Source organism: Aspergillus japonicus (genome assembly GCF_003184785.1).
Source record: "Aspergillus japonicus CBS 114.51 unplaced genomic scaffold BO86scaffold_6, whole genome shotgun sequence".
NCBI classification, from domain to species: Eukaryota; Fungi; Ascomycota; class Eurotiomycetes; order Eurotiales; family Aspergillaceae; genus Aspergillus; species Aspergillus japonicus.
The window spans coordinates 956568-979713 of NW_020291643.1; the positions used below are offsets into that span (position 1 = coordinate 956568).

The 23146-nt window shown below is 55.2% G+C and overlaps 12 protein-coding genes across 12 annotated transcripts; 5 read left to right on the forward strand and 7 right to left on the reverse strand.

Annotated features, from left to right (window-relative positions):
* Positions 1-214: 214 nt before the first annotated feature.
* On the forward strand, positions 215-853 carry BO86DRAFT_191589 (uncharacterized protein). The gene has a single exon (XM_025666679.1). It carries the CDS (start codon positions 247-249, stop codon positions 616-618), a length of 372 nt encoding a protein of 123 aa, XP_025531369.1. The 5' UTR covers positions 215-246; the 3' UTR covers positions 619-853.
* Positions 798-3002, forward strand: BO86DRAFT_191581 (glycoside hydrolase family 27 protein). Its single transcript, XM_025666678.1, has 7 exons — positions 798-1047; positions 1109-1241; positions 1310-1450; positions 1501-1590; positions 1661-1963; positions 2087-2271; positions 2375-3002. Exons 1-7 carry the CDS (start codon positions 976-978, stop codon positions 2777-2779), a joined length of 1329 nt encoding a protein of 442 aa, XP_025531370.1. The 5' UTR covers positions 798-975; the 3' UTR covers positions 2780-3002.
* BO86DRAFT_355437 (F-box domain protein) lies at positions 2992-5285 on the reverse strand. The gene is made up of 2 exons (XM_025669625.1): positions 4663-5285; positions 2992-4602 (listed from the first exon to the last, which is right to left on the reverse strand). The coding sequence occupies exons 1-2, from the start codon at positions 4977-4979 to the stop codon at positions 3246-3248; spliced, it is 1674 nt and encodes a 557-aa protein (XP_025531371.1). The 5' UTR covers positions 4980-5285; the 3' UTR covers positions 2992-3245.
* A 1608-nt stretch (positions 5286-6893) lies between these two features.
* Positions 6894-7602, forward strand: BO86DRAFT_305182 (GFA family protein; the record flags this gene model as incomplete). The annotated part of the gene is made up of 3 exons (XM_025667647.1): positions 6894-7083; positions 7151-7403; positions 7488-7602. 3 exons carry the CDS (start codon positions 6894-6896, stop codon positions 7600-7602), a joined length of 558 nt encoding a protein of 185 aa, XP_025531372.1.
* A 424-nt stretch (positions 7603-8026) lies between these two features.
* Positions 8027-10292, forward strand: BO86DRAFT_453889 (uncharacterized protein). Its single transcript, XM_025677025.1, has 5 exons — positions 8027-8595; positions 8670-8997; positions 9385-9445; positions 9583-9881; positions 10037-10292. Exons 1-5 carry the CDS (start codon positions 8150-8152, stop codon positions 10193-10195), a joined length of 1293 nt encoding a protein of 430 aa, XP_025531373.1. The 5' UTR covers positions 8027-8149; the 3' UTR covers positions 10196-10292.
* Positions 10293-10333: 41 nt separating this feature from the next.
* On the reverse strand, positions 10334-11383 carry BO86DRAFT_386411 (zinc-finger domain-containing protein). Its single transcript, XM_025671325.1, has 3 exons — positions 10932-11383; positions 10656-10823; positions 10334-10598 (listed from the first exon to the last, which is right to left on the reverse strand). The coding sequence occupies exons 1-3, from the start codon at positions 11277-11279 to the stop codon at positions 10470-10472; spliced, it is 645 nt and encodes a 214-aa protein (XP_025531374.1). The 5' UTR covers positions 11280-11383; the 3' UTR covers positions 10334-10469.
* Positions 11384-11565: 182 nt separating this feature from the next.
* BO86DRAFT_407275 (uncharacterized protein) lies at positions 11566-12405 on the forward strand (the record flags this gene model as incomplete). Its single annotated transcript, XM_025674252.1, has 3 exons — positions 11566-11716; positions 11767-12126; positions 12184-12405. The coding sequence occupies exons 1-3, from the start codon at positions 11648-11650 to the stop codon at positions 12403-12405; spliced, it is 651 nt and encodes a 216-aa protein (XP_025531375.1). The 5' UTR covers positions 11566-11647.
* BO86DRAFT_191667 (uncharacterized protein) lies at positions 12403-13447 on the reverse strand. Its single transcript, XM_025666680.1, has one exon. It carries the CDS (start codon positions 13315-13317, stop codon positions 12574-12576), a length of 744 nt encoding a protein of 247 aa, XP_025531376.1. The 5' UTR covers positions 13318-13447; the 3' UTR covers positions 12403-12573.
* Positions 13448-13857: 410 nt separating this feature from the next.
* On the reverse strand, positions 13858-14730 carry BO86DRAFT_332017 (putative dephospho-CoA kinase; the record flags this gene model as incomplete). The annotated part of the gene is made up of 2 exons (XM_025668768.1): positions 13858-14446; positions 14534-14730. Coding segments are annotated over 2 exons (786 nt in total), but the record flags the coding sequence as incomplete, so codon positions are not given.
* Positions 14731-15067: 337 nt separating this feature from the next.
* BO86DRAFT_407277 (DUF3431 domain-containing protein) lies at positions 15068-17008 on the reverse strand. The gene is made up of 3 exons (XM_025674253.1): positions 16239-17008; positions 15736-16178; positions 15068-15680 (listed from the first exon to the last, which is right to left on the reverse strand). The coding sequence occupies exons 1-3, from the start codon at positions 16631-16633 to the stop codon at positions 15472-15474; spliced, it is 1047 nt and encodes a 348-aa protein (XP_025531378.1). The 5' UTR covers positions 16634-17008; the 3' UTR covers positions 15068-15471.
* Positions 17009-17522: 514 nt separating this feature from the next.
* Positions 17523-18734, reverse strand: BO86DRAFT_407278 (lipase family protein; the record flags this gene model as incomplete). Its single annotated transcript, XM_025674254.1, has 4 exons — positions 18542-18734; positions 18300-18465; positions 17887-18223; positions 17523-17825 (listed from the first exon to the last, which is right to left on the reverse strand). Exons 1-4 carry the CDS (start codon positions 18618-18620, stop codon positions 17523-17525), a joined length of 885 nt encoding a protein of 294 aa, XP_025531379.1. The 5' UTR covers positions 18621-18734.
* A 2614-nt stretch (positions 18735-21348) lies between these two features.
* BO86DRAFT_386415 (cleavage and polyadenylation specificity factor subunit 5) lies at positions 21349-23030 on the reverse strand. The gene is made up of 4 exons (XM_025671326.1): positions 22842-23030; positions 22507-22758; positions 22124-22371; positions 21349-22048 (listed from the first exon to the last, which is right to left on the reverse strand). Exons 1-4 carry the CDS (start codon positions 22880-22882, stop codon positions 21753-21755), a joined length of 837 nt encoding a protein of 278 aa, XP_025531380.1. The 5' UTR covers positions 22883-23030; the 3' UTR covers positions 21349-21752.
* Positions 23031-23146: the final 116 nt, after the last annotated feature.

Consider the following 23146-nt stretch of genomic DNA (forward strand, 5'->3'; position numbering starts at 1 on the left):
TGCGGTGGGATGGGGGTGGTGATGATGATGGTAAAAGATTTGGGTGTTTGTGAGATGTCAATGGTTGGTCTGTGGAGTGATTGGGATGTTGTGGAGTTGTGTAGTTGTGGCTTGCAGGTATACAATTAGTCGTGGTGGAGGTGCTGTCATCGTCAAGGTTCCCCTCTCTCAACTACTTCTTCTTCTCCACACTTTCCACTTACTAACTCATACCACACCATCTGCCTCACTTTCACCCTCCTCCCAATGTCTCCGCAATCCAGACATCGTCTATCAATGCATAGCCAACCTCATCAGAGGAAGCCTAAAGTCACTATGTGCACGGTTGCCAAATGCACCAAGCAAGCACCGTCATCAAAGCCAATACTGGGATGCGCCAGATGTCATGCCCAGGCTCTCGCCCTCCTCCCCGCACACCACCCGCAATCCAGATCCCCCTCCATCAATCATCTCAGCAATCATGAGAGGACCTTTACCTTCCCCTCAGACACTAATGCACCTCATCTGCGGCTTGGTCCACCCCAATTGCAGCTTTACCCTTTCCAACACGGCCAACCCCGCCAGCCACCAGGAACCAATCCACCACGGAGAAATCAGGACGCAACCCGAATAGCTTGACTCGGGTGGCTGCGAGGCGCACATCACACCTGATAAAATCGCCTATAGCCTAAATGGTGTACACAGCTTTCATAATGTTTACCACCCCCTCCTCTGAACATGCCACAAATCCGCCAGCAAACCTGGTGTGGGTTCCACCTACCTGGTCATCGTGTCGCTCTTTCCCCCATCTACATACAGGGTTCTTTCCTTGACCCCCTTGAGGACCCCCGCTTCATCAAATTTCCAGCAATATAAGTAACGATCGTCGTTCCCCTCGCCGCCGTCATGGCTGGTCTTACGGTCCCAGCATCATTCCACTCCTTGTAATTCTAGGGTCATTGTTGGCGATACTGAGATACAATTCACCTAGTCACTATGCTGGTGTCTTCGTTGACAGTGTTGGCGTTCATGTCCAGGGCCAATGCCCTGGTCCGGCAAGATGATGTGGTACGAGCATCTGGATCAGGTCCAAGCTTTTCTTCGTGCTTCAGAGGCTAAATGCAAATAGGGCCGCGTGCCTGCCCTGGGCTGGAATTCGTGGAACGCGTTCAACTGCGAAATCGACGCAGATAAGATTCTCACGGCCGCTAACGAGGTCATAGATCTGGGGTTGAAGGGCCTTGGTTACGAGTACATCAACAGTGAGCCCATATACTACCCTGGAGCCCTTTCAAAACTTACACTGCTAATCAACTGCACGCCACATTAGTTGATGACTGCTGGTCCATCAAGTCCGGGCGCAACACAACCACCAAGCGCATAATCCCGGACCCTGATAAGTTCCCTGATGGAATCTCCGGCCTGGTGGATCAGATCCATGCTCTGGGTCTGAAAGTCGGCATCTATAGCAGTAGGTCATACGGTCATGCTGTATGGAAGAGAAAAGCTTACGCATCACAGGTGCCGGTCTGACCACCTGCGCTGGCTACCCAGCTAGTCTTGGGTATGAGAAGATTGACGCGCAGACCTTCGCCGAATGGGGCATTGACTGTAACGCACCTTTACCCCAGCCTTCCGGCTCATCCCCTTCTATCTCCCTCAACTGATTGCCTCAATACAGACCTCAAGTACGACAACTGCGGTGTTCCTACCAACCAGACCGACCAATACACCGCCTGCGTACCCGACAGCACCAACGGTGGTCCCTACCCGAACGGCACCTGCCCGGGACTCGCAGACGCTGCCCCGGCCAGGTACGACTGGTCAAAATCGACGACGGCGAAGCGCTACCAGGCCATGCGCGATGCCCTGCTGAGCGTGAACCGGACCATCCTCTACTCTCTTTGTGACTGGGGTCAAGCCGACGTGAATGCCTGGGGAAATTCAACTGGCAATTCGTGGCGCATGTCGGGCGACATTACACGTAAGACTCCCTTCTCTTTCCCAGCACTGGCTTTCCATTCTAACCTCATCCTCTATCTTCGTTCTCCTCCTTCCTCCCCTTCCATTCCGCTTCAAGGAATCAAGCACTAACCAGAGAATGCAGCGAACTGGACCCGCATCGCTGAAATTGCCAACGAAAACTCCTTCCTCATGAATTACGCCAATTTCTGGGGCCACCCGGACCCGGATATGCTGGAAGTTGGGAATGGAAACCTGACGCTGGCTGAGAACCGCGCCCACTTTGCTCTCTGGGCGATCATGAAGAGTCCTCTGATTATTGGCACTCCTGTATGTTTTTGCCTCTCTACCCCCAACAACAACAATATTCTCCCTCCCCTTCCCCCAGAAACCTCATCCACTACCCCAGAACTAACTTCTTGCGTACAATAAGTTGGACTCGATCGACGCAGCCCACCTGGCCATCCTAAGCAACAAGGACCTGCTCGCCTTCAACCAAGACCCCCAGGTAGGCCGCCCTGCCTACCCCTACAAATGGGGCTACAACGCCGACTGGACCTTCGACCCGTTGCACCCGGCCGAGTACTGGTCCGGGCCGTCGTCCACGCTCAACGGGACGCTGGTGTTGATGCTGAACTCGGAGGATCGCGCCCAGACCCGGACCGCGTACTGGAAGGAAGTGCCCGAGCTGCAGGGGAGACATCGCGGGCGCCGCGGGACGGGGTTCCGGGTGCGGAATGCCTGGACGGGCAATGATCTGGGCTGTGTCCGGGATAAGTATAGTGTTAAGTTGGCGCCTCACGATGCGGCTGTTCTGGTGGTGGGAGATGCTTGTTGATCATTTGTTCTTTTCGACTTCTGGTGGCTAGGTGATAGTGCCTCAAATAGTTGGGGAGTGGTAGGTTGCTTGAACCTAGCGCACGGACAGTAGTATATTGTAAGGTGGGTTCCAGCAGATGGAAGAATATGGGAGCGTGGTATGAAAAAGACGGAGGTTGATGGTGACACAATCGATGTTTCTATCTTCATTGTTTTCAACTCGGTGGTAAAGACATATCCTGATATTTCCCGGAACCACTTCCAAATGTCCATTCCACCCAATCCCGACGGAGAGAAACCAATCGAGAAAAAGAAAAATAGAGTAAATACCTGAATAGGAACCTGTCCGACCCCAGTGTCACAGACAGCCAGTAGGGGATCCACATCTACTACAACGACCCAAGAGTCTAGGTCAAATTGCCCTCGTTACAACATTATCCGTACGTTTACCCACAAGCATGCAGCATGCCAACCGCCGCCGCAGCTCACCGCCACAGATCCTGCCGACTATCGCGTCGCCAGCCCCCACTACTCTTGGGCCGACCGTCATCATCCTCGACCGGCACGGCCAGGAACCCGCCGAACCCGTTCCCGACCAGGACACTCTTGCGCGCGTCGCCGCCCCAGGTGCGACTCAGCTGGGCGTCGTGGAAGCTCACGGGCCGCGTGGTGCTGGCGCGGCGGCCGCGCGTTGACGGCGGCTCGTACGGCGTGAAGTTCCACTCGAGCTCGTCGAGCCCCTTGCTGTACACGTTCAGCGGCTGGGAGAGACCCCCGTGGAAGAATTGGGGGCCCCCCAGCGCGCCCTCGCCGCCGCCACCGAGCAGGCGCGGGGGCGGGGCGAGCAGCAGGGTCTCGGGGAAGGTCGAATCGCGCACGTACAGGTCGCGGAGCGCGGGCAGGGCGTGGGACATGAGCGAGGAGATGAGGTAGGTGTAGTAGGAGGCGGCGATGGGCGGGAGGGTGCCGATTTTGGGGCTGGCGGCGGAGGTGATCTCGTAGTGGAGGAGGGCGAGGGAGCGGGAGGCGAGCGGGGGCACGCGGGTGGTGTCGACGGGGAACGAGCGGGTGACCTCCTGGTTGACGGAGAAGGAGCGCAGTTGCGGCGCCGCGGAGAGGATCTGGTGGTAGGTCGCCGGGAGGACGCCGGTCGCGGAGAGGGTCAGGGAGTGCAGGGTTTTGCGGTGGAGGGGCAGAGAGAAGAAGTCGACAAGCCCGCTTGCCGTGACGTTCGGGGTATCGCGGAGGGTGAGGCGCTGGACGGCCGGGAACGCGGGGAGGGTATCGGAGGGCGCAAAGGCGGAGTCGTCGAGCCAGGGCAGGTCGTCGAGGGTGAGATCCCGGAGATGGAAGAAGGAGGCGAGGCCCATCCGCAGGATGTGCGGCTCGATCTGCAGCCGGGACAGCTCGAGGACCTCCAGATTCACCCAGAGCGGGGAGTCGGGGAGCTGCGAAAAGCTGCCCTCGGCCCCGTGTCGGTAGCTCATCCGGCGAAGATCCTGGCACCGACCGATGAGCTCCTGCTTCAAGGCCAGGCACGAGGGGTCGTCGCTGAAGATCCCCGCGGGGAGGTCGACATAGCGGAGGTTTGGCAGGACGGAGATGGTGCGGGCGATTTCGCTTTTGCTCGCCTCGCGAGTCATGTATGGCATGCGGAGAGAGAGGACGCGATGTCCCAGATCGGACGATTCGCGCACAGTCTGCATGAAGAGTCGGAGCCGGACCTGGGGCGCATCGATGGCTTCCCCGTTGCGATTCATGAAGGAGCGTCGCTTTCGTTTGGCGGACAGTTCCACTTCGAGTTCGCAGTAATGGACGGGGTCAATGCGGACGTGAGAGTATCTAAGCAAGAAGAAACAACTCGTTAGACGTGTGCTGCGCTGAAGATGGTCGCTTGCTTACAGTAAGGCCCGAGCTTCCAGATACCAGCGTTGGCAGACCAAGGCGCAGTGGGCCAGGTCGCGCATGTCACAGAGCATGCAGCCATCCTCAGTCATGGACTCCTCCGATGTTTCATAGCTATCGTCAACGGTGTGTGGACATACGGCGGCGAAGATGCGATGCAGAATCGGTCGCGGGAGGGATTTGGTCAAGTCTTGGTTGGAGGTCGATCGGGGATAGGCGTCGACGTCGGTGCGGAGATGGTCGTAGGTGGCCGCATTCCCCGCACTATGGTTCCTGGAGGAATGTCTGCGAAGTCGGCTCAAAAGACCCATCATGCAAGATCCACCACCTGGAAGGACATGGATGGGAGGGGAACTGAGGGGGATGGGAAGGGCGAGTCGATACCTCGCAAAGATGACACAGAAGAAACCAAGAGCAGGAGATTAAGACAGACAAGAAGGTGAAAGGATGATCGGAGTTTGGAGATAAAGAAGGCTGAAACGCGGATGGAGACAAGCTAAGCGAGAAGCGGAGAACAAGAAGAGCAGAAGAAGCCGGACAGGACGAGATGAGTGACGGCGAGAACGGGAGGCAGAGAGGTATAATTAAGCCCTGAGACTTGTACCGCGAGCGAGCGTTCATTCGATGCACAAGAGATGCATGCACCCGCCGTTCGTTTGGATTTGGGAGGCGGGGGAGTCGGTGATTGGCATTTCTCCTTCAAGCGAAATGACAGGGTGTCGCCCGCCAAGAGTTCCTTATATTAAGGGCGGGGGTTTCAGGTTGCGTTGGATGGAGGAGAGTGCTTCCTGACACTGAACGGGTGGGTTTCATCTTGCAGGGTTGGATCAGAGGAAGTGAGGACAGACAGGTTATCAGGATATCTTTTTTGTTGGTGGTGTTGTTGTTCCGAAAGGGGGAGAAGAGAGAGAGAATTGAAAAGTTGAAGCTGAGGGAAGAACCAGAGGGGAGGATTGGATGACCAATGCGGTCTAGTGTTGAATTCGTTTGCTTTGCAATCGAATGTCAGGACTTCCTTTTCTATGCAGTCATGATAATCTAGTAACAATGTATCCCTTATTATCCCATAGTCGCCCATTGAAATCGACAAATGACGGTAACTCCGGTTGCGAAACATCGGGGGAAAGCATCAGGATCCCATTCACCCTGAAAATGGGAATACATTAGACCGCCACTTTCTGATTGCTAACACTTGATCGGATCAAGATATTCTGTGCTACTCTTCTGGAATTAATGTCCAGCTCCTTACAAGACATTCAACCAGCCACAACGACAAACGGGCCAGCCACACTTCATAGTAGCTGCATCACTTGTGCTGTTTCCTTACCTCGCCTCCTTGATCTGCCCTCTCAACACAATTTTGACCAGCAATATAAAGACCTTTACGTCTGATCCTCTTCGTTGCATATTAAGCTACACGACTCCATCATCGTTGTCATGAAGCCAATGCTTGCTTGAAGTAAACACCGTGGTAGGCTGCTTGGGCGCTAATTACATCTATCTGTACGGCACTCAACACCTCCTACTAGGGAGTGACAACGAAGTTCCCAACAGAGACGATTCGGAGACACAACACCTTCCAACGGACCTCCATAGAGCAGAGACCCAATACGTACGTACATTACTGCCGAGGACGAAGCTTCCAGTCAGGGACCAGCCATCGCAGCGATTCCTCCAAGGTTGACAGCCTGATTTATTCATAGTAACAAGCCACTAACCCAAACCACTAACTGCCACTGATTGCACCACCACCACCAGCAACCAGCCAGACCTTAAATTAAGCTTATTTACGATCGCTCAATTCTTCACCCCCGGAAAATACCCTAGACCCTTTTTTCCAGTCCCAAGCACCTCAATAACCATCGCAATAATTCTGTCATTTGCCAATCTGTTTCCAAGGCCCCCCTTCTCTATCGTCATCGAATACATCGTCGTGACATCATCCGCAGTTCCAGACCCTGCACAGAAAAGCCCACGACAGTCTCTTGTATAAATGGGAGATACTCAGCGAGTCACACGACTTCTAATTTCGTGGTTCAACCGAACGACAAAATCGCAATTTCTACATCCTCTGTGATATGCGATCGACGCCCTTTCGACTCTGGACCCCCATTCTTCGCCCAACCCCCAAATTCTACCTGCCAGCAGCAGCAGCAGCAGCAACAGCGCGCAGCACTCCATTCCCGCGCTTCATCTCAACGACCCAACACAGAAACAACTCGACCGGAATGTCGGACAAACCCGAAGGCACCAAGGACATGGCCCAGCGCCCGCCCTACCAGCACCGGTCCGCCGAGGACTTCGGCGAGGTCAAGTGGCGCGGCAAGTGCCAGTGCGGGCAAGTCAAATACAAGCTTAACCAGGAGAAGCCTCTCAAGGCGAAGTTTTGTCACTGTCGCGGGTGTCAGATGACCCATGGTGAGTGCATCGTGATGGAAGCAGAAGACGCTGCGGATGATAGCTAAACAGACAAACCCCCCGGCAGCCGCCCCCTTCCAATGGGCCGCCATCTTCCACAAGGAGAACCTGCTCTTCGAAAAGGGCGCCGAGGGGCTGGCATTCTACTCCTCCACCAACAAGACCCGCGATTACTCCCTCCCCACCAAGGTCTTCTGTTCGTGGTGCCGGTCGCCGATCATGGACGAGGGACGGAATGTCTGTCTGCTGTTCCCGGAGTCGATCGAGTGCGGAGACACCGACGCAGAGCGTCTGGAGTGGCGCAAGGCCTTTGAGGTCGAGTAAGTCATGTTCTTCTTGCACCCCGCGCGCGAGCGGGCGCCGGGGGATGCAGCTGCTCGTTCTTTGCTAACGCGGTATTCTAGCTGTCACATCTTCTACAACCAGCGGATCGTAGAGATCCCGGATGGCAAGCCCAAGTGGGCTGGGATGGACGAAGACAGTGAAAGGGTCGATGATATGGGCAAGCCCACGGAATAAGAATCGGAAGCCGTATCCTCTGGGGGCTAATAACCTGTGACCACACTGGACCACGTACACGATTCTGGTCAGCGATACGAGTCAGACGAGTGCACGATAAACGATTAGCATGATATGTATATTAGATGGAAAGTCATATGTTAGACAGCAAACGTGATCGACATGTGAACAAACCAATACATTCCTTGTAGGAGAAGCCTGCTGGTGTTCGGAAGCCGGTGTCAGGCTCGGCGGAGGCGGCTGCCCTATCAGGCGCGATGGAAATGTGATGGCACTGCAGGCTCATGTTCCAATAACCCCGGCCCGATGTTACCTTAGGCATGGGTCATGCTGGTCAATCAGTCAACGAAAGTCCAGAGCCCCTGATGTGAGAAGCCCATCGGAAGATATCAACTTCAGAAGTTCAATTAGTCGGTATAGCGCGGGGTTGTCAGCCGACGAGGCTGATCTGATGATTCGAGATACATCTATAAGACTGCTCTCCGCACAACCACGCAACGATGTCAACAATCAGGGTCCCCAGATCCATGTATAGACCCTTTCCACAATGTGGCCAGCCTGCCGAAGCACCGTGCTCGCGGCGTTGGCCGCCCAAGCGCTCGCCGTCACGCAAATCACGGACGCTGACATGCGTAACCTGCTGAACCACGACGGCGTCGAGCTGGCGGACCGCTACGCGCCGCTCTGGTTCTTCGGTCAAGCCCTGCACGCGGTGCCATGCTACCCGACCTGGGCCTTCGGGGGCTCGCCGGACTCGCCCGACGTATACGACGACGCGGCGCACCCAACCGCACCGGCGCCGCAATGCGAATACCCCGACGTGGGCTGCGGATGCCGCAACCCGGGCGTCGACGCCGGGAACCCCGGCCCAGCGTTCCCGATCTACTACACCGTGCAGCGGTGCAATGAGACCGAAGTGCGCGTGGTCTACAATCTCTTCTATGAGAAGGACGGAGCCAAGGTGCTCGACCTCATTGACACCGGTCATGACTAGTGAGTGTTACCGGGCAGCATTTTGCGGGAGTTTGTCTTTCTGCACATCAAAGAGTCTAATCATGGAGGTGTAGTGACTGGGAAAGAGTCATCATCGTGCACTCGCGCGACGCGAACGAGCTGTGGGCGCCGTCTCGCGCACTGCTCTCCGCTCACAGTGGCTACCATAATCTGGCCTGGAGTCAGATCCACAGCACGCTGACGAGCGAGGAGATCGCGGCGGGCGACGCGCGTGCACCGGAAGGGGTGCGTGGGAATGACCATCCGAAGGTGTATGTCTCGTGGTCGAAGCACGCGCATTTCGACACCCGGGATACGATCTGGGTCGACCCGATCAGCCAGTCCACGGACAATGCGTTTCGGAGTGCTGATTGGTGGTATTATGTCGAGCAGCAGTACTATGTGAGTTCTCCTTTCCTCTCGTCGGCTCTGCTAACAGACAGCCAAAAAAAGATTCGATCGGATAATTCCACCGAGGCAGGGAAAGCTTTGGGCAGCACGGATTGGGGTTCGGCGACCAGCAATCCCCCGTCTGTGCAGGCAAGCGTGTGCTCGGCTTCATGAGGGATGGGGCGCTATTCTTTTGGGGGGTATAGATTTGTAAAGGACAATAGAATTTCTTTGCCATGTCCTGAAGACAATGTTTTGTGTATCGTGTCGACGCGGAGAGCCTGTAGAATTGCCGCGATAAATAAGTGCATGCGCGGAATCTCGCAAATGACGTCGACGGACCTTTCTCTCTTTCTCCCCCACTTGAAATCCGTTCCTCTGTCTAGCTTCAGCCTTCAGCTCCAACAAAGTCAACACCACCAATTCCACCTCCTCCAATACATCTCCATCTATCGCATTAGTACGTGACTCTCCCTCTCTCAAGATCAAGCAATTGACCCCCTCTCAATTCACTCACACTCACCCACCACCTAACACAATTTCCCCAAGAACCCCGCCCCCGAAAAGAATCAGAACTAACCCCCTCCCAACCTTAAGGAGACACATACAGCCCCAAAAGGATGTCCTGGTTCCAAAAGTCCTTCACCCTCCCCTCCCGCTCGCGGGGCAGCTACCTGATCACGGACCAGGTGGTCGCGGAGCTGCCCGAGATCCGGGACTACAAGGTCGGGCTGCTGCACCTGTTCGTGCAGCACACCAGCTGCGCGCTCTCGCTGAACGAGAACTGGGACGAGGACGTGCGCGCCGACATGAGCGACGCGCTGGACCGCATCGCCCCCTACGACAAGAAGGGGACCCTGTACCGCCATTCCGCGGAGGGGGAGGATGATATGCCGGTTGGTTTTGCCCCACGCCCTAGTTTTGGGAGATTGTGTGTGGGTGCTAGTGCGGCATGATATGAGATGGGTGCTGGATGCTGGCACTGGGACTGGGCTAATGGGGATATTGTTGCAAGAAGAGTGGAAAGAGGCTAACTTGGGGTTTGGCACAGGCGCATATCAAGTCGGCACTGGTCGGGGCTTCGGTTACGATCCCGATCACGAACGGTCGGTTGGCGACGGGGACGTGGCAGGGGATCTGGTATTTGGAATTCCGCACGAGTCGGCACTCGCGGAAGGTGGTGGCCACCATTCAGGGTGAGAAGGCGTGAGTTCGAGGGCTCTAGGGGGTGGTACTTCTTTGAGATGGGTGGTATATAGGATCCAGCCCACAATTCAGACGTACGAACAACTATGTTTCGGGTCCCGTGTAGTGTTGTTTGAAGTAGCCAAAGAGGTTACATCGACTTTTAATGGAATGGTTCGTTCTAACAACTTCATTGTCCGGTACATCTGTACAACAGCCTGGGGGCCAAACGGGGGGAACAACAAGCAAGAAAAAAAAAGAAGTCATCAACGCCAAAGGAGGAAAAAGCAAGCAATTCTTTACCGCTGCTCGAAGGCACTATCGGTCACACGCTGGTTCTCGTTCACCTCGGCGGCATCACCAGTGGGCTCGAGGGGGTAGCTGGTGGCGGGGAGGGACTTAAGGTATGCGCGGTGCTGCTCGTGGGCCTGAGTGTCATCGGATTAGCACTCTGCAATGCACAGCAGCATGGTAAGGTCACATACGAAGGGAAGACCGCAGTAGTTGCAGGTAGCAATCTCAGGCTTGTCAGTGTTGATGAAGATCCGGGGGTGGCCGAGGGGACCGCCGCCGCCGTCACACTCAACAACCCGCTTCTTCGTCCAGCGCACCGGCTGCTTGTGGATGAGCTCAATGGCGGCGTAGGGTTGGGGCTAGCACAGAATACGTCAGTCTCCGGTTGATATGATATTCCTCTCCCAGCGCCTGTTGACTCATCCCAGCTTCCTCTCCTGAATCCAATGGCTCGGAATATCACGGACCTGCATCTCCATTATCGTCTGCTCGAAACGAGGGCCGACCATGGCCTTCTCTCGGGGTTGCTGGCTGGCAGCCCAGGTGGTGGCCCGGTTGGGAGCCTGGAGCTTGCGGGTGCGCTCCGCAATTTCGGGGGTCTCCTGCAGGGGCTTGTCCCATGCGCCCATCGAGTCGACGGGGGTGGCATTGGTGGCCGACACGTTCGGGACGGGCTTGGAGGGGGTCGGGTCGTTGGCGTGCAGGGTGTTCTCGCTGAGACGAGGGACAGTGGTCGAGTAGCTGGCCCGGGCGACGACCCGAGGGGTCCAGGCGGTAGAGAAAGCCGCGACACGGCTGCGGACGCAGTTCATCATGCTGGGCGAGACTGAGGTCCCAGAGAGGTTGAGAAGAAGTAGGGCGGGGGTGAGGGCGGAGGACGACAATGGACAAGTCCGGGTCGATTGAAGGGGAGGAGGATTGCAATAGTGAGGTTTCCACCACCACCACTCAATGGTGAGAGTCTGCGGGCGGGAGCTGGCAGCAGCGGAATCAACCAATCGGCGCTTCTCCTGCCGCGGATGCGGTGGGATTCTGCCGCGCCCGATTTTCTTGCTTTGCAATCGAGGCGTTTCTGCTGGTCCTCGAGTTACACCTTTCTTTAGGCGGGTGCGGCTTTGGAATTGTGGATATTTTTCTTTCATCTTCAACATCACTTCACGCTCTGATCGACCTCATCGCCGTCATGTCTACCCCCTCGACACCTGGCGCAAAGCCAGAGAAGACCATGTCTTCTCGTCTGCTGACGATGAAGGTATGCGACCTTTTATCTATTTTACTTGCGCGCGATGCTAATTTGCACAGTTCATGCAACGCGCCGCGGCTGAAAAGTCCACGCCGCAGTCTTCTGGTGAGACTTCCACCACGCCAATCTCGAAGCGCCAAAGACTTTCGACGGGATCGGTACAAAGCCCGTCGACCCCTCAATCGGATATGGACGCTGTCGCAGCCGCCCTGGCTGCCGAGGAGGAAAAGCGGAAGGAAGCGCTCGCTCGACAAGCCGCGGAGTCGGGTGATACGGAATGGGTGCTCGATTACGGCTTCGACGCACCTGCACCCCGGCCGTTCGTTGTGGCTGACAGCTCCTTGGATGCGGATGATGATGAGATGGTTTACGGTGGTCGACAGGCCTATGGCAACTACAAGCGAAAGAAGAAGAGCGCGGTCAGTGCTAATGGTCCATTTGACATGACGACAGTCGATGCATACTAACACGCATAGCAGGCCGGAGGAGATGAAGACGAATCTGATGAGGATGACGACAGCGAAGCTGACCCTAATGATATGGACGCCATGATTAAGAAAGCAAAGAAGAAAGCTCAGAAGAAGGAAAAGAACAAGCCTCAGCCCGTCAAACTGTCGGCACTGACGAGTATCTCCGGAGGACGCCATGGAGGCGGCGGCGGCGGCGACAAGAAACAGAAGAAACGCAAGCACAAATAAATTAAAAACATGCATCGCGACACAGTGGATCATAAATCATACATGACATGGACTTTTATCGATATTATGTGGACCTGGCAATACTTCCGTGGATACTCACAATTCATGGCAATCTTATGGACGGTTTGGTCACGGTAGGGGAGAACGACTGTGTCAACAAGTACGCCGTCACCAGAATTCGTCATCCTGCAGCAACCAGCTCGAAACCTTGCCGTTCACGGTCTCATTATCTTGGACATTGTCGTCGTCTGCAGTTCTATAGAACCGCACTCTGCGTGGAGACTCTACAGGTGTACCGCGCCCAGCCTGTCCGCTTCTCCTGCTGCTCGTCTTGCTGCTAGGCTGTCTGCTGTGTGATGAGCTGATCACGATAACATCTCTTCGATTGGGTCCCGTCCAAGTGGATTTGTCCCGATAGGAAGGCAGCGCTGTGGGATTTTTCAGGTTCCGAGAAGCTCGGAGATCTATAATGCTCGATTCGTTGGAGTGGTGGGGTCTCCGCGCTTTATATAGTCCATTAGGCAGTCTTTCAAGAGTCAGGATCCGTGGTGCTTGAAGGCGGCACTCTGGTTGGGTTTTTGGCACAGCCTCTTCGTGGCGTTCGTCTGGGCGAGGACTTTTCTGGATTTCGATATGGGGGTTGGTCTTCGCTCTGGCAGGGTCTGATGCACCTGGTATGTTTAGCAAGTCAGACGACGGCTCTTCCTCGTCAATGGATAAGTTCCAACCTTGTTCTTGCAGAGATGAGTGACTGGACGAGTCTTCCGCTTCGCGAACTCTGTGGATTACATACCCTGGCGGCAGAAGGATCCTGGTAGCCGTGGGATCTTGTTGACGTCGCAGACTTCGCAGGCGGCCGTTCCTGGACTCCACCCAGCTCTCGTAATCCGGGGTCAAGCCGCAGAGTCCCATATGGTTCGCAGCGAGCAGGGAAGTGAAACACGGCGTTCTGTTCTGGACGCAGTCAGTCTGTCGAACCAGACGACACGGGAACTCTGCTTTAATAGACTTCTTTCAATATATACATACCTGAAGACAAAAGCCAATGTTCAATATTCCCTGCAGCATTGATGCCTTAGAGTTCAAGTAGTGATCGGGTTATGAGGACGGCCCGCGGCGTAGTCCCAGCCTGCCCAATGTGGAAATCACATGGCAGAGAGACAGAACCAGCGTTTAAGCCAGTTCACCTTAAATGCAGCAACTGAACTACACCGTAGTCGGGTAGTATCTTGCAATTCCCAAACAGTCAAGTATAACCAATTCGCTACTAGACCACGAACCCATGCCCAACAGCGCATCCACCAAAGCACCAACAGAAAGTCTAGCACCATACATATAGCAACGCCCAACGCCGCGAAAAGCGATCACACCAGAAAAAGACCAACGCAACCAAGCCTGCTCCCAAGTCAAAAACCATCAACCCCCTCAAATCTTCGCCCTAACCCTCTCCCTCTCCCTCTCCCTCTCGAGCGTCTCCCACCCCCTCCGGCCCCAAAAATTCACCCCGAGATTCCACACCGCCGCCAGAACGCCCACCGGCGGCAGCACCAAGAGCACCCAAGCCCACCACCGCGGACTGGACGCCTGCACGACGGCCAACGCGCGCCGCACCTCGCCCTCCAGCTCCTGTTTGTCGCCATCATTCCACACCACGAGCCCCCTGCGCTGGCCCCTCCACTCGGCGCGCGCCGCCTTGGAGGCGACATCGCCCTGACTGCGGACGCGATTCGCGGCCTCCTCCGCGGAGAGGTGCGGGTCGCGGGCGCGGAGCCGCTGCATCTGCACGGCGGGATCGCGCACGCCGACCACCACCACGGTGCCGCAGATCAGATCCATCCCGCTCTCGAACAGCAGCGGCACGTCGAGGACGACGGCCCAGTGGCCCCGCACGTAGTGGGCCGCGAGCGCCTTGTAGACCTCGCGGCGCACCAGCGGGTGCACGATCTTGTTGAGGATCATGCGGTCGCGTTTGCGGTCCTCCGTGGTGCCGAAGACGCGGCGGCCGAGGGCGAGGCGGTTGAGGGGGCGGGGGGTGCGGTCGCTTTGCGGGTCGGTGGGCGTGGTGGTCGTGGTGGGCGTGGTCGTGTCATTGGGGGATGAGGAGGAGGCGGCAGAGTCTGGCGGCGACGCCGGGAGAAGGAGGTCCGGGGTCGTCGGGCCGAAGTAGTTGACGATCGCCTTGTAGCCTTCCGTGCCCGGTTCGACGACTTTCCGGGCCAGCAGGTCCGTGTCGATGATCGGGAGGGAGTACGGCGGGGAGGAGAGGAGGGAGGAGACGGTCGATTTGCCGGTGGCGATGGAGCCGGTCAGGCCGATTATTAACATCTTTTTGGTTTTGGTTCTGTAGGGCTTTCGTGCGTTGTGGTGTTACGGTGTGGTGCTTGCTGTTTGGGTGGGAATGGATTGAGGTTGGAGGTTGGAGGTAGGTACTAGGTAGGTGGTTGTTGTTTGAACCTTGAAGGTGAGGATTTGTTGTTCCGGGGACTCGCTCGCGCGGGGAAAGCTCCCGGTTCCGCCGCGCTGCCTCGGCTGCTGCACATTGGTGGGGGAGGTTCTACTCGGTACTGTACAAAACAGGGTTTCATGCTGCAAAGGTTACACATCAGAACCTTGAGATCTGGAAATAAAATCTTGACAAGGCTGAGAGTATTATGAAGAGTGGGTACTTTTCATTCATATGAGAACATTTGACATCATCACATCACCACCACCAACCACACCGCATCAGCCAACGCGGGTCATCGCTCAGCCCAAATACTGGCACTTTCAGCGCGAGCTGAGAAAGAGTCGGATCCCGATTATGGTGTGATGTATGTACAAAGATGGCATCATTGGGGGTATTATCCTCCTCCATCCATAGATGGAGCAAAGGCCATTGATGCAACGGACGGCAGAAATCACCGTGCCATCGCTCTTCCAACCGGGGCTTGATGGCCCGTCTCAATCAGACAGGCCGGTCTGTTGCTCAATGTAGTCGACACAGACATGTGTACACTCAGGCTGACCACGGATTGAGGCATATTGCTTGGCATGATTTTCCTAACAATCACACTATGCTTAGTGCGCCTATGTCTCAGGTAACCCCTTGCTGGGGTCTTGTTTCTGGCCCTTCCATCCGATATACGGCCATCCTTCAGGTAGAGAAGAGTACGGCGGGAGAACATAGCGGCCAGCGCAGTCTCCCTCGGTCGGGCAATCCAAATTACACAGCCCGAATACCCTGCAGTAGCATTCTTCAGCCGTCGGGCAGTGGACGGGTCCTTTACCAAAGATCACTGCCTGCATGTTAGCCTCGTGCATACAGCCACAAATGGCAGAAGGTCAACCTACTGTGCCATGAGTACTCCATGATACGTCCGCTGAGATCATCTGGGAGCTTGGTCTCCGTCAACCACTTCCTGAATCGTTCATAGTCCTTCTTAGGCCGTTGTCTAATCTTCCAGCTTGTGACTGCAAACTGCGCACAGCACGAGACCCCCACTTCTTCCGGAACCTCCTCCCCGGGGAAGAGCTCCTTGAATCCGTTCTTGAAGTACTCTCCGACATGGACGTCATCTCGGTGGGAATCGGTGTACGGGTGAATCTCCGCCGGGCAGCCGAGAATCCAGGCACAGCGTAAGTTAACGTAGCCTTGTTTCTGCAGGTAGGGAAGCTGGAAATTGCGGAGGACCGGCACCCCGTCGTAATAAGGATCGTCATTATGCCATTGATATCTCTGAGGGTGAATGAAGAGGATCGAATCGGGAAGGTTGTCGTAGTTGTCAATGATGTATCTAGAGACACTCCATTAGCACCAGCTTCACACCACTCCGATCGCGATTCACAAGACCCACGTTAGATAGACCATGGACTCCCGGCCCTTGTTCAGCTTGACCGTCAACTGCGCCTTTTTGTCGTCCACCACATAGACGCTCTTGTGCCACTCGGGGAAATACTGGTACAGCCATGAGACATCATCAGTCTTCATGCTAGCCACCACCATCTCCCTGTCAAGGGTTTTTGAGAGTCGCGCGGCCGATGCCGACGGTGCAGCTTGCCCGGAGCGCATATCGCGGTAGGGTCCGCCTTTCGACACCGCATCGTGGGCCGAGGTATCGATATGTGCATGTTCGGAGCTTTTGGAGAAGAAAAGGAAGTATAGCGCGTAAACGATCAGGATGGTGCACAAGATGGCCTTTTCCTGGCTGCGGCGGCGCGGGCTGGAGACTCCGCTGCCGAAGAACAACATGGTTGCGACCGGCGGCAGCGTAGAGGTGACACGCAGCGAACGGGGTACGAGAGCATATGCTGGTAGTCACTATAGTCGCAAGAGTCAATTGAGTATCCGAGTAGATCACGTTTCAATGCGCAGGAAGCATGGCTGCGCGAAGGCCGATCGCTGAGCTGTCCGGTCGGTGTGTTGCGGAGCGGGCAACGACTCGGTCAGTGGAGCTCCGGGGCTTAATGGTTTACGGAGATGCGCAGCGGTGAATGAGAAGAGTCTGCGGTTGTAGATGACACATTCAGCGTGAGAGAGTGCGTTGTAGGGTAGTTGGGTCAAGGAAGAAGAGTTGGCGACAGCTGGCAGCTTATGTTGCCTGGAAGAGAGGAGGTGGTGTCAAGCCACATGGTGGTTTCACTATTGGAGACATTGTGTTCCCTGGCCGTGGGTTAACTCCATCAGCAATGCTGCTTGGCAGTAATCGGTCGAATAATTGCCCGGGGTCCGCGCCTGGTTTGGCAGTCGCTCCCCGGCTCCCCGGCTCGGCTCAGCCCTACTTCCATACACCGGCCGGAGTATGCCAGCCTGGAGTGTAGCGTCTTCACCTCTTTAGGTACCGTGGTGTAAGTTACTATCCATGATAGCATCCCAGACAAGCGGGCATAACATGCCTTAGCCGCTTCAAGTAGTATGGCCACGTGATTCATAGTCATCTTCGCTCCCACCATCTCAGTCAATCTTCTACCTACATCATTAACCACACATCCAACAACATCAAGAACCAAGGAATTATTACTCAAAGGCCAGTTTTTGAGCAGCTTCATACTGCACACTTCATGCATCATATACACAACTTCCCTATATACTCATTGTCCTATACACCCACATTGTCTCATACCTCACATATGTACAACGATTAACAAGTGCCAATACTGATGAAGTACCACAGGTGCGCCAGCACGCTGGTGATATTCTCCCCCGCGTTTCCAGCAGAGGAGTCGACGCCCTGGATGATGTCGATATCCGATGAGGTCACTGCAGCACCAGTTCCGCTAGTGATCCAGTATTCCGGGCTTGGGTGACTATAACCAAGCAGTCTCGGCGGAAGTCTAGGCACGACATCGTTGAGGTGAGTCACTCGGAAATTCGAGCCAGAGCCTTTGCTCGTGATATAGTTGGCCAGCGCCGTGTTGCCCACTCGGGGCGCTCCATAGGAATACTGTCTTTTTGTCAGCAACGGAATGTTGCCACCAGCTCCTGCTGCATGAAGAGAGACTCACCAGTTGAACGGAGTACCCCGCATTCCGCAGCACCGTCGCGCCGATGGTCGCCAACGCTCCTCCCAGACTATGCCCCGTGAACACCAGGCTATAGCCGGGGTAAGCGGTTACCGCAGACGCGATCTCCGTCGTCAAGGTGTCCGCGACAGAGCTCCAGGCCTTCCAGAAGCCCTGGTGGACCTGGCAGCCACTGCAGACCGCGCTGGCATCCGTGAAGATGAAGTCCAAATTGGCGATCCAGTTCTCAATCGAGCTGCTTCCGCGGAACGACACCACCAGCTTCTTGTTGGTGGAGTCAACCACGAGGAATCCCGCTGTATCGCCGTAGGAATCGGAACTACACGTGCGCGAATCAGTTAGCCCAATTCTATTTCGCACCTCCGCGCACCGCATCCATGCAGGCAAAAACATACGCCTCGAACTCGGCCAGACTCTTGGTCGTGGCAGCTGCGAGTAACGGACAAAGTCCGTTCGTGCAGGTCACGCTCGTATTCGGGGAATCGAGGTTGGTCGAGCAGTACGCCGCGGCGGAGTATTGCGCGAACAGATCCAGCTGCGTGTAGACAGTGGTCGAGACATCTGCAATTCGACTTCTTTAACACTTCTTTTCCTTCCACCAACACACTTTCGAATTGATTCCCAGGCAGACACTCACCTCGAATATCAACCGGAGCAGCCACAACCAAGGCCGCAAGAGCGGCCACCACCCCACCCAAACGAGTGATATATACCATGCTTGCAGTTTGGGAGTATGTATACAGTGCCAACCCAGATCAAGTCGATAACCAAAACGAACAGGCAAGGAGCAGCGTCAATGACCTTGTAATAACAGCAAACGCAGACGCTTCACCAACACTGGCACATCCAAAGCACAGAATGAAAAGAAGCCCTCTTATTCCTCTCGCCCCATGGCTCTTTATATACAGTTAGCAATCCGTGCCAATTCGGCCCCTTCCCCTTTCTTCACGCCGAAGCCAAGAAGCGCGAAAAAGAAAAAAAACCGAAAAAGAAAAAGCCCCCATCAGCTCTTCGATCACAACGCCAATCAAGACCCCAGCATTCCGAAGAAAAGAGACAGGCTGAGCGGGGTAGAGAGACAAAAAAAACAACGGGAAACCCAAGCACATCACGAACACCCTCCATCCCTACCCAGTGGTTGGTTCCACCTCCCTATCCTAGCTCAAGAGAGAGAGAGACGCATGCCTCCGGAAGAAACGAGCACTTGGCCCCGGACACCCCGGAGTCAAAGGGAAAGAAAGGAGGATTCCTGCGCGGACTCCGTTATGTTCTGGAATGCCGGGCTCCACCACCCCCACAACGAAGGATATCCACAGCGGTAAACGTAGAGACCATCAGTCCACTTTCTCCGGGCAACGTCGAGCATCCAATGATTCTTCCTCCCAGAGAAAAACTGCGATGGACTAAAGCTCTACGTGCCAAAGTATAATAGAGTGAACAAGTGGGCGTGCAGAGAGACTCGGGGGCACGCGGATGGTAACTGGATCCGGATGGGATCCATAGAGCGAGGAGAACGGAACGCACACCTGGCCGAGAAGAGAGCATCAACCGACGGAAGTATCGGGCGTGTACATCAGCCCCCAGTATATGGGCAGGGTAGACATAGCACTACAAGCCAGTTGGAGCGTAAGCGCGCGGGCTGGCACTCACTCGCAAGCAAACAAGCAAGCCAGGAACACAGCCGCCCTCATTCGTCCCCCAGCAAGAGAAATGATCACGCTCAGGCCGATTGCGAAGCAACCACTCATCGTCCGCTGCGCTGCATGTATAGTACAGTACCCTAAATCACGGTCACTGGCATTGACTCCCGTCGCAGACCTATCGGCAGTTTCACATGCTTGAATGTCTATCCTTGCACTCCGTCAACCCAGTCTCAGCCCTCGTGAGTAGTGAGTAGTTCAGGTCAAGGTCAAGGTCAGGTCCGGGAGCCGAGCCTCAGGGAATCTGATCCTTCCGATGGGATGAATGCACCGAACAAACCAAAAAAAAAAAAAAAGGCACCAAAGACACTGCGGTGTGTCTGCCTACAGTATGTGTCTTAGACGAAGAGCGAACATCCTTTCCTTCCTTCCACCAGACACCATAGGCTTGGACTGAGACCTCTTGTTCCTTTGTCCTAGCTAATCCCGGGCCGGTAGCCAGTTAAGTTCGTTTAGTGTAGTTTATACCTTGGGATAAACAATCAACCTTCTTTCCTCCTACAACAACTAACCTCTCATCCCATCCTGTTCAACTCTACAGTTAACATGTTATACTTCAAGAGGATACAAAGTATACAGTACAGTTCCTCAATTCCAATCTAATCTAATCCCAAACAAAATGACATCACAATCTTGCACCCCCCCCCCTCATTTCCAACTCTACCCCATATTTCTTTTCCACATGAACCTAAAGTACCGCCCCAGCATGCGCTGCAGCCCCTCCTCATCCCTCGGCATCTCGTTGAAGAGGGGCTAAACTAGTACCAGAAACCACAGGACCTAAAATCATGTGCCGGACACCAGGCGACTCCAACCCACAAACCTGTTAAATTCAACGGCCTTGCCCGTTGGTTTAGAACCCTAAAACAACTTGCGGGGAAACGCCAGCCTAAAGCAATCCCGTGCAGGCAGAGAACTAGAACTAACAACACACCGCAGTGCGCACTGGCACTGGCACGACCGTCCAGCTTCTGGCGCTAGGCAGAACACAGACAACGGTATACCTGCCGGCTTGAGTGCGTGATCCACCCCCCACAGAAAGGATTAAAGACACCGGACGAGGGTAAATGCTGCTACCTCCATACATCCACTGCGACTGCACCGGACACCTCATACGGAACGGTACTGTATGTAGGCACCCCACATCGATCCGGATAGACGCGGTCGGGATTTGGTACGATGTAACCCCCGTACTGCCCTCGGCGCGCACCTGAGCGCAAATCGGGGTGGGAATGATTTCCGAGTGGAGTTGCAAACACTACGTACTCGTATACTGGATGTAATTCCAAGTGCCGGCCGGGTTGGCTGGAGTATCTTCGGAGTTTCATGGGAGGGATTCTTTTAGACTTTTTTACCTGATAGCTGACTTCATAGTTGAGCTGGATATAACTTAGTCGTCTATGCTTGGGCGTGCTGGTCAGCTGGGCTTTTGTCTCTGCTTTCACCCCCACCTTGGCTGGAATAAGTTCAGGCTAGGGACAGGGGTTATCATTCCTCTGGTTTTCATGGGATGCAGCGGACAACGGATTGTCCAGGCACACGCACACACGAGGACATGAACCGAGGTAGCGAAGCTGTCAAAGACAAGGAGAGGATTTCCGGAGAATCTCCCGAAAGTCAAAACCCCCCAGAGAAGGGCTTGTGTCGTACGACAAACCGGAGCACTGAACAGAAGTATGTGTAGATATTGCAAATCCCGTCAACAGGAGAAAGTAGATTCGGAAAAAGAGAAAAAAAAAAAAAACTCATATTAGAAATCACAATCACAATCGCAATATATTCGCTCCTTTGAAAACGCCATCCAGATGGGGGGGAACATCGTCGTATCTTTATTTTTGCAACCGGAAGAGCATAGAGAAAGCAAGAAGAGAAACCCGGTCAAGCAAGGAATGAGCCCGCGAGGCTAAGCTGTGGGGGGAAGGGCAGGAGGGAAGTCTTCGCAGGATTGTCGGTCTCAGCCCATGCAGCACTGCCAACCCTTGCTACGCATCGGAGTTGTTTCCAGACTGGGGAAGAATGTCTCTCTCCACGGACAGCACACTTACCCACTATCCTCATAGATCCCTGAAAGGACAAGAGGCGGGATGGAGAGGGCCAAAAGGACACACCTTGGTTGTCGAGCCTCGGAAAGAAATCACAATGACTCTCTCACGCAGCGACCGTGCCATTCTCCCCACCCTCAGGAGTGTAATCCGTCATCCCCTCATCCTGCCCATCACCACTGTCGCCCGCCAGGACCTTAGTCCGGAGCGCGTGGCCCTCCGGCAGCGGTGTGCCTGGCGTCGCGGCCACCACGTTGTCGTTCTCGTCCACAAACTCGAAGTTGTACCGGGACAGCAGGTGCGGGATGGCCGACAGTTGCGGCCCGTACCGCGCAGTGTTGTCGTACAACTCGAACAACGGCACGGCGAGAAGCTTCATGTTCTTCGGGACGGAGAGGACCTCTGCATTGCCGCCTGGTTTTCAGTCACGGTTCTCTCGCTGGAGATGCCATCAGGCTTGCAGGGATCAGGACTCACTCTTCTTGGGCAGCTGGATGAAATACAGCTTCTTGCACTCCTTGGGTCGAGTCACATGGCCGGGCAGGAATGGGTACATGAACGTCTCGAAGTTGGGCCGCCACCACTGCGCCAGGGTATCGCCGATCTCCCAGTCCTCGTTGACGCCCTCGCCGGAGAACTGCGATCCGACGGGCGCAAGCCGCTCGTTGAGCCGCTTCTTGAACCCTTCGACCTCGTCGTCTTCGAAGGGAAGGTAGTCTCCGGGTCTAACACGGTTCACATAAGTCAGTTTGCTCTCGTATAGATACATGAAGTCGGTTCCGGGGAACCGTTGATGACAATGTCGTGTCGCAGTCGTGACCGAGGCGTGTCTTGACTCCACGATCGGACAGGATACGTACAGCTTGAAGAAGGCGTTCGCGATCTGCAGCATGAGCACATGCGGGTGGTTATGCTCATGACACACAAGAACACCCTCGCAGGTACGTCTCATGCCATATTTCTCGTAGTGTTCTTCGAGGCGTTTCAGGCGGGCCAGGACGGAGGGATCTTCCTCGGGTTGCGTCTCCTTGGTCCCGAACGTGTAATTCGAGAGAGGATATAGACGAATGGTTTGTGGTTGCTGAGCGGAGAAGTCTTTGGAAGCGATGGGACTAGGTAGAGAGCAACGTAGTCAGTATTGGTTGGTCCATGCCTTGAGCTGAAGCTCAGCTCGCCCGGGGGGTCTGGAACGTACGGGCGAGAGCTCTGAATCGCCGTCGCTGTTGCGGTCGACATGGTAGGTAGATGCGGCTTTTAAAAGATCTTCGGCTTGTGATCGAGTGAGTCAAGACGATGTAAGTGAGTGACGAGAAAAGGGTCGCGGCGGGTACAAGGATGGTAGGAGGTCGGTTGTTGTTGGTGCTGGTCGCGAGGTGGATCACAGCCCGGCGGAGTTGATGCTCTCTCCGCCGCAGCTCGATCGATCAACCGATTGGCATCGGAGCTGCCCTCCGCGAAAACATTCGACCGCCCCGGTCGCCCTAACTTCCAAGTTGCAAA

Coding starts and splice junctions, on each gene's coding strand:
- BO86DRAFT_191589 (XM_025666679.1), top strand. CDS start 247: ATGTCTCCGCAATCCAGACATCGTCTATCAATGCATAGCCAACCTCAT.
- BO86DRAFT_191581 (XM_025666678.1), top strand. CDS start 976: ATGCTGGTGTCTTCGTTGACAGTGTTGGCGTTCATGTCCAGGGCCAAT. Junction 1,451..1,500: donor GAAAGTCGGCATCTATAGCA/GTAGGTCATACG, acceptor TACGCATCACAG/GTGCCGGTCTGACCACCTGC. Junction 2,272..2,374: donor CTCTGATTATTGGCACTCCT/GTATGTTTTTGC, acceptor GCGTACAATAAG/TTGGACTCGATCGACGCAGC.
- BO86DRAFT_355437 (XM_025669625.1), bottom strand. CDS start 4,979: ATGATGGGTCTTTTGAGCCGACTTCGCAGACATTCCTCCAGGAACCAT. Junction 4,603..4,662: donor CTGGAAGCTCGGGCCTTACT/GTAAGCAAGCGA, acceptor CTTCTTGCTTAG/ATACTCTCACGTCCGCATTG.
- BO86DRAFT_453889 (XM_025677025.1), top strand. CDS start 8,150: ATGTGGCCAGCCTGCCGAAGCACCGTGCTCGCGGCGTTGGCCGCCCAA. Junction 8,596..8,669: donor ATTGACACCGGTCATGACTA/GTGAGTGTTACC, acceptor ATGGAGGTGTAG/TGACTGGGAAAGAGTCATCA. Junction 9,446..9,582: donor CATCTCCATCTATCGCATTA/GTACGTGACTCT, acceptor CCCAACCTTAAG/GAGACACATACAGCCCCAAA.
- BO86DRAFT_386411 (XM_025671325.1), bottom strand. CDS start 11,279: ATGATGAACTGCGTCCGCAGCCGTGTCGCGGCTTTCTCTACCGCCTGG. Junction 10,824..10,931: donor AGACGATAATGGAGATGCAG/GTCCGTGATATT, acceptor ATTCTGTGCTAG/CCCCAACCCTACGCCGCCAT. Junction 10,599..10,655: donor ACTACTGCGGTCTTCCCTTC/GTATGTGACCTT, acceptor GATGACACTCAG/GCCCACGAGCAGCACCGCGC.
- BO86DRAFT_191667 (XM_025666680.1), bottom strand. CDS start 13,317: ATGGGACTCTGCGGCTTGACCCCGGATTACGAGAGCTGGGTGGAGTCC.
- BO86DRAFT_407277 (XM_025674253.1), bottom strand. CDS start 16,633: ATGTTGTTCTTCGGCAGCGGAGTCTCCAGCCCGCGCCGCCGCAGCCAG. Junction 16,179..16,238: donor GAGTCCATGGTCTATCTAAC/GTGGGTCTTGTG, acceptor GAGTGTCTCTAG/ATACATCATTGACAACTACG. Junction 15,681..15,735: donor CATGGAGTACTCATGGCACA/GTAGGTTGACCT, acceptor ACATGCAGGCAG/TGATCTTTGGTAAAGGACCC.
- BO86DRAFT_386415 (XM_025671326.1), bottom strand. CDS start 22,882: ATGTCGACCGCAACAGCGACGGCGATTCAGAGCTCTCGCCC. Junction 22,372..22,506: donor GCGAACGCCTTCTTCAAGCT/GTACGTATCCTG, acceptor GAACCGTGTTAG/ACCCGGAGACTACCTTCCCT. Junction 22,049..22,123: donor CATCCAGCTGCCCAAGAAGA/GTGAGTCCTGAT, acceptor GCGGCAATGCAG/AGGTCCTCTCCGTCCCGAAG.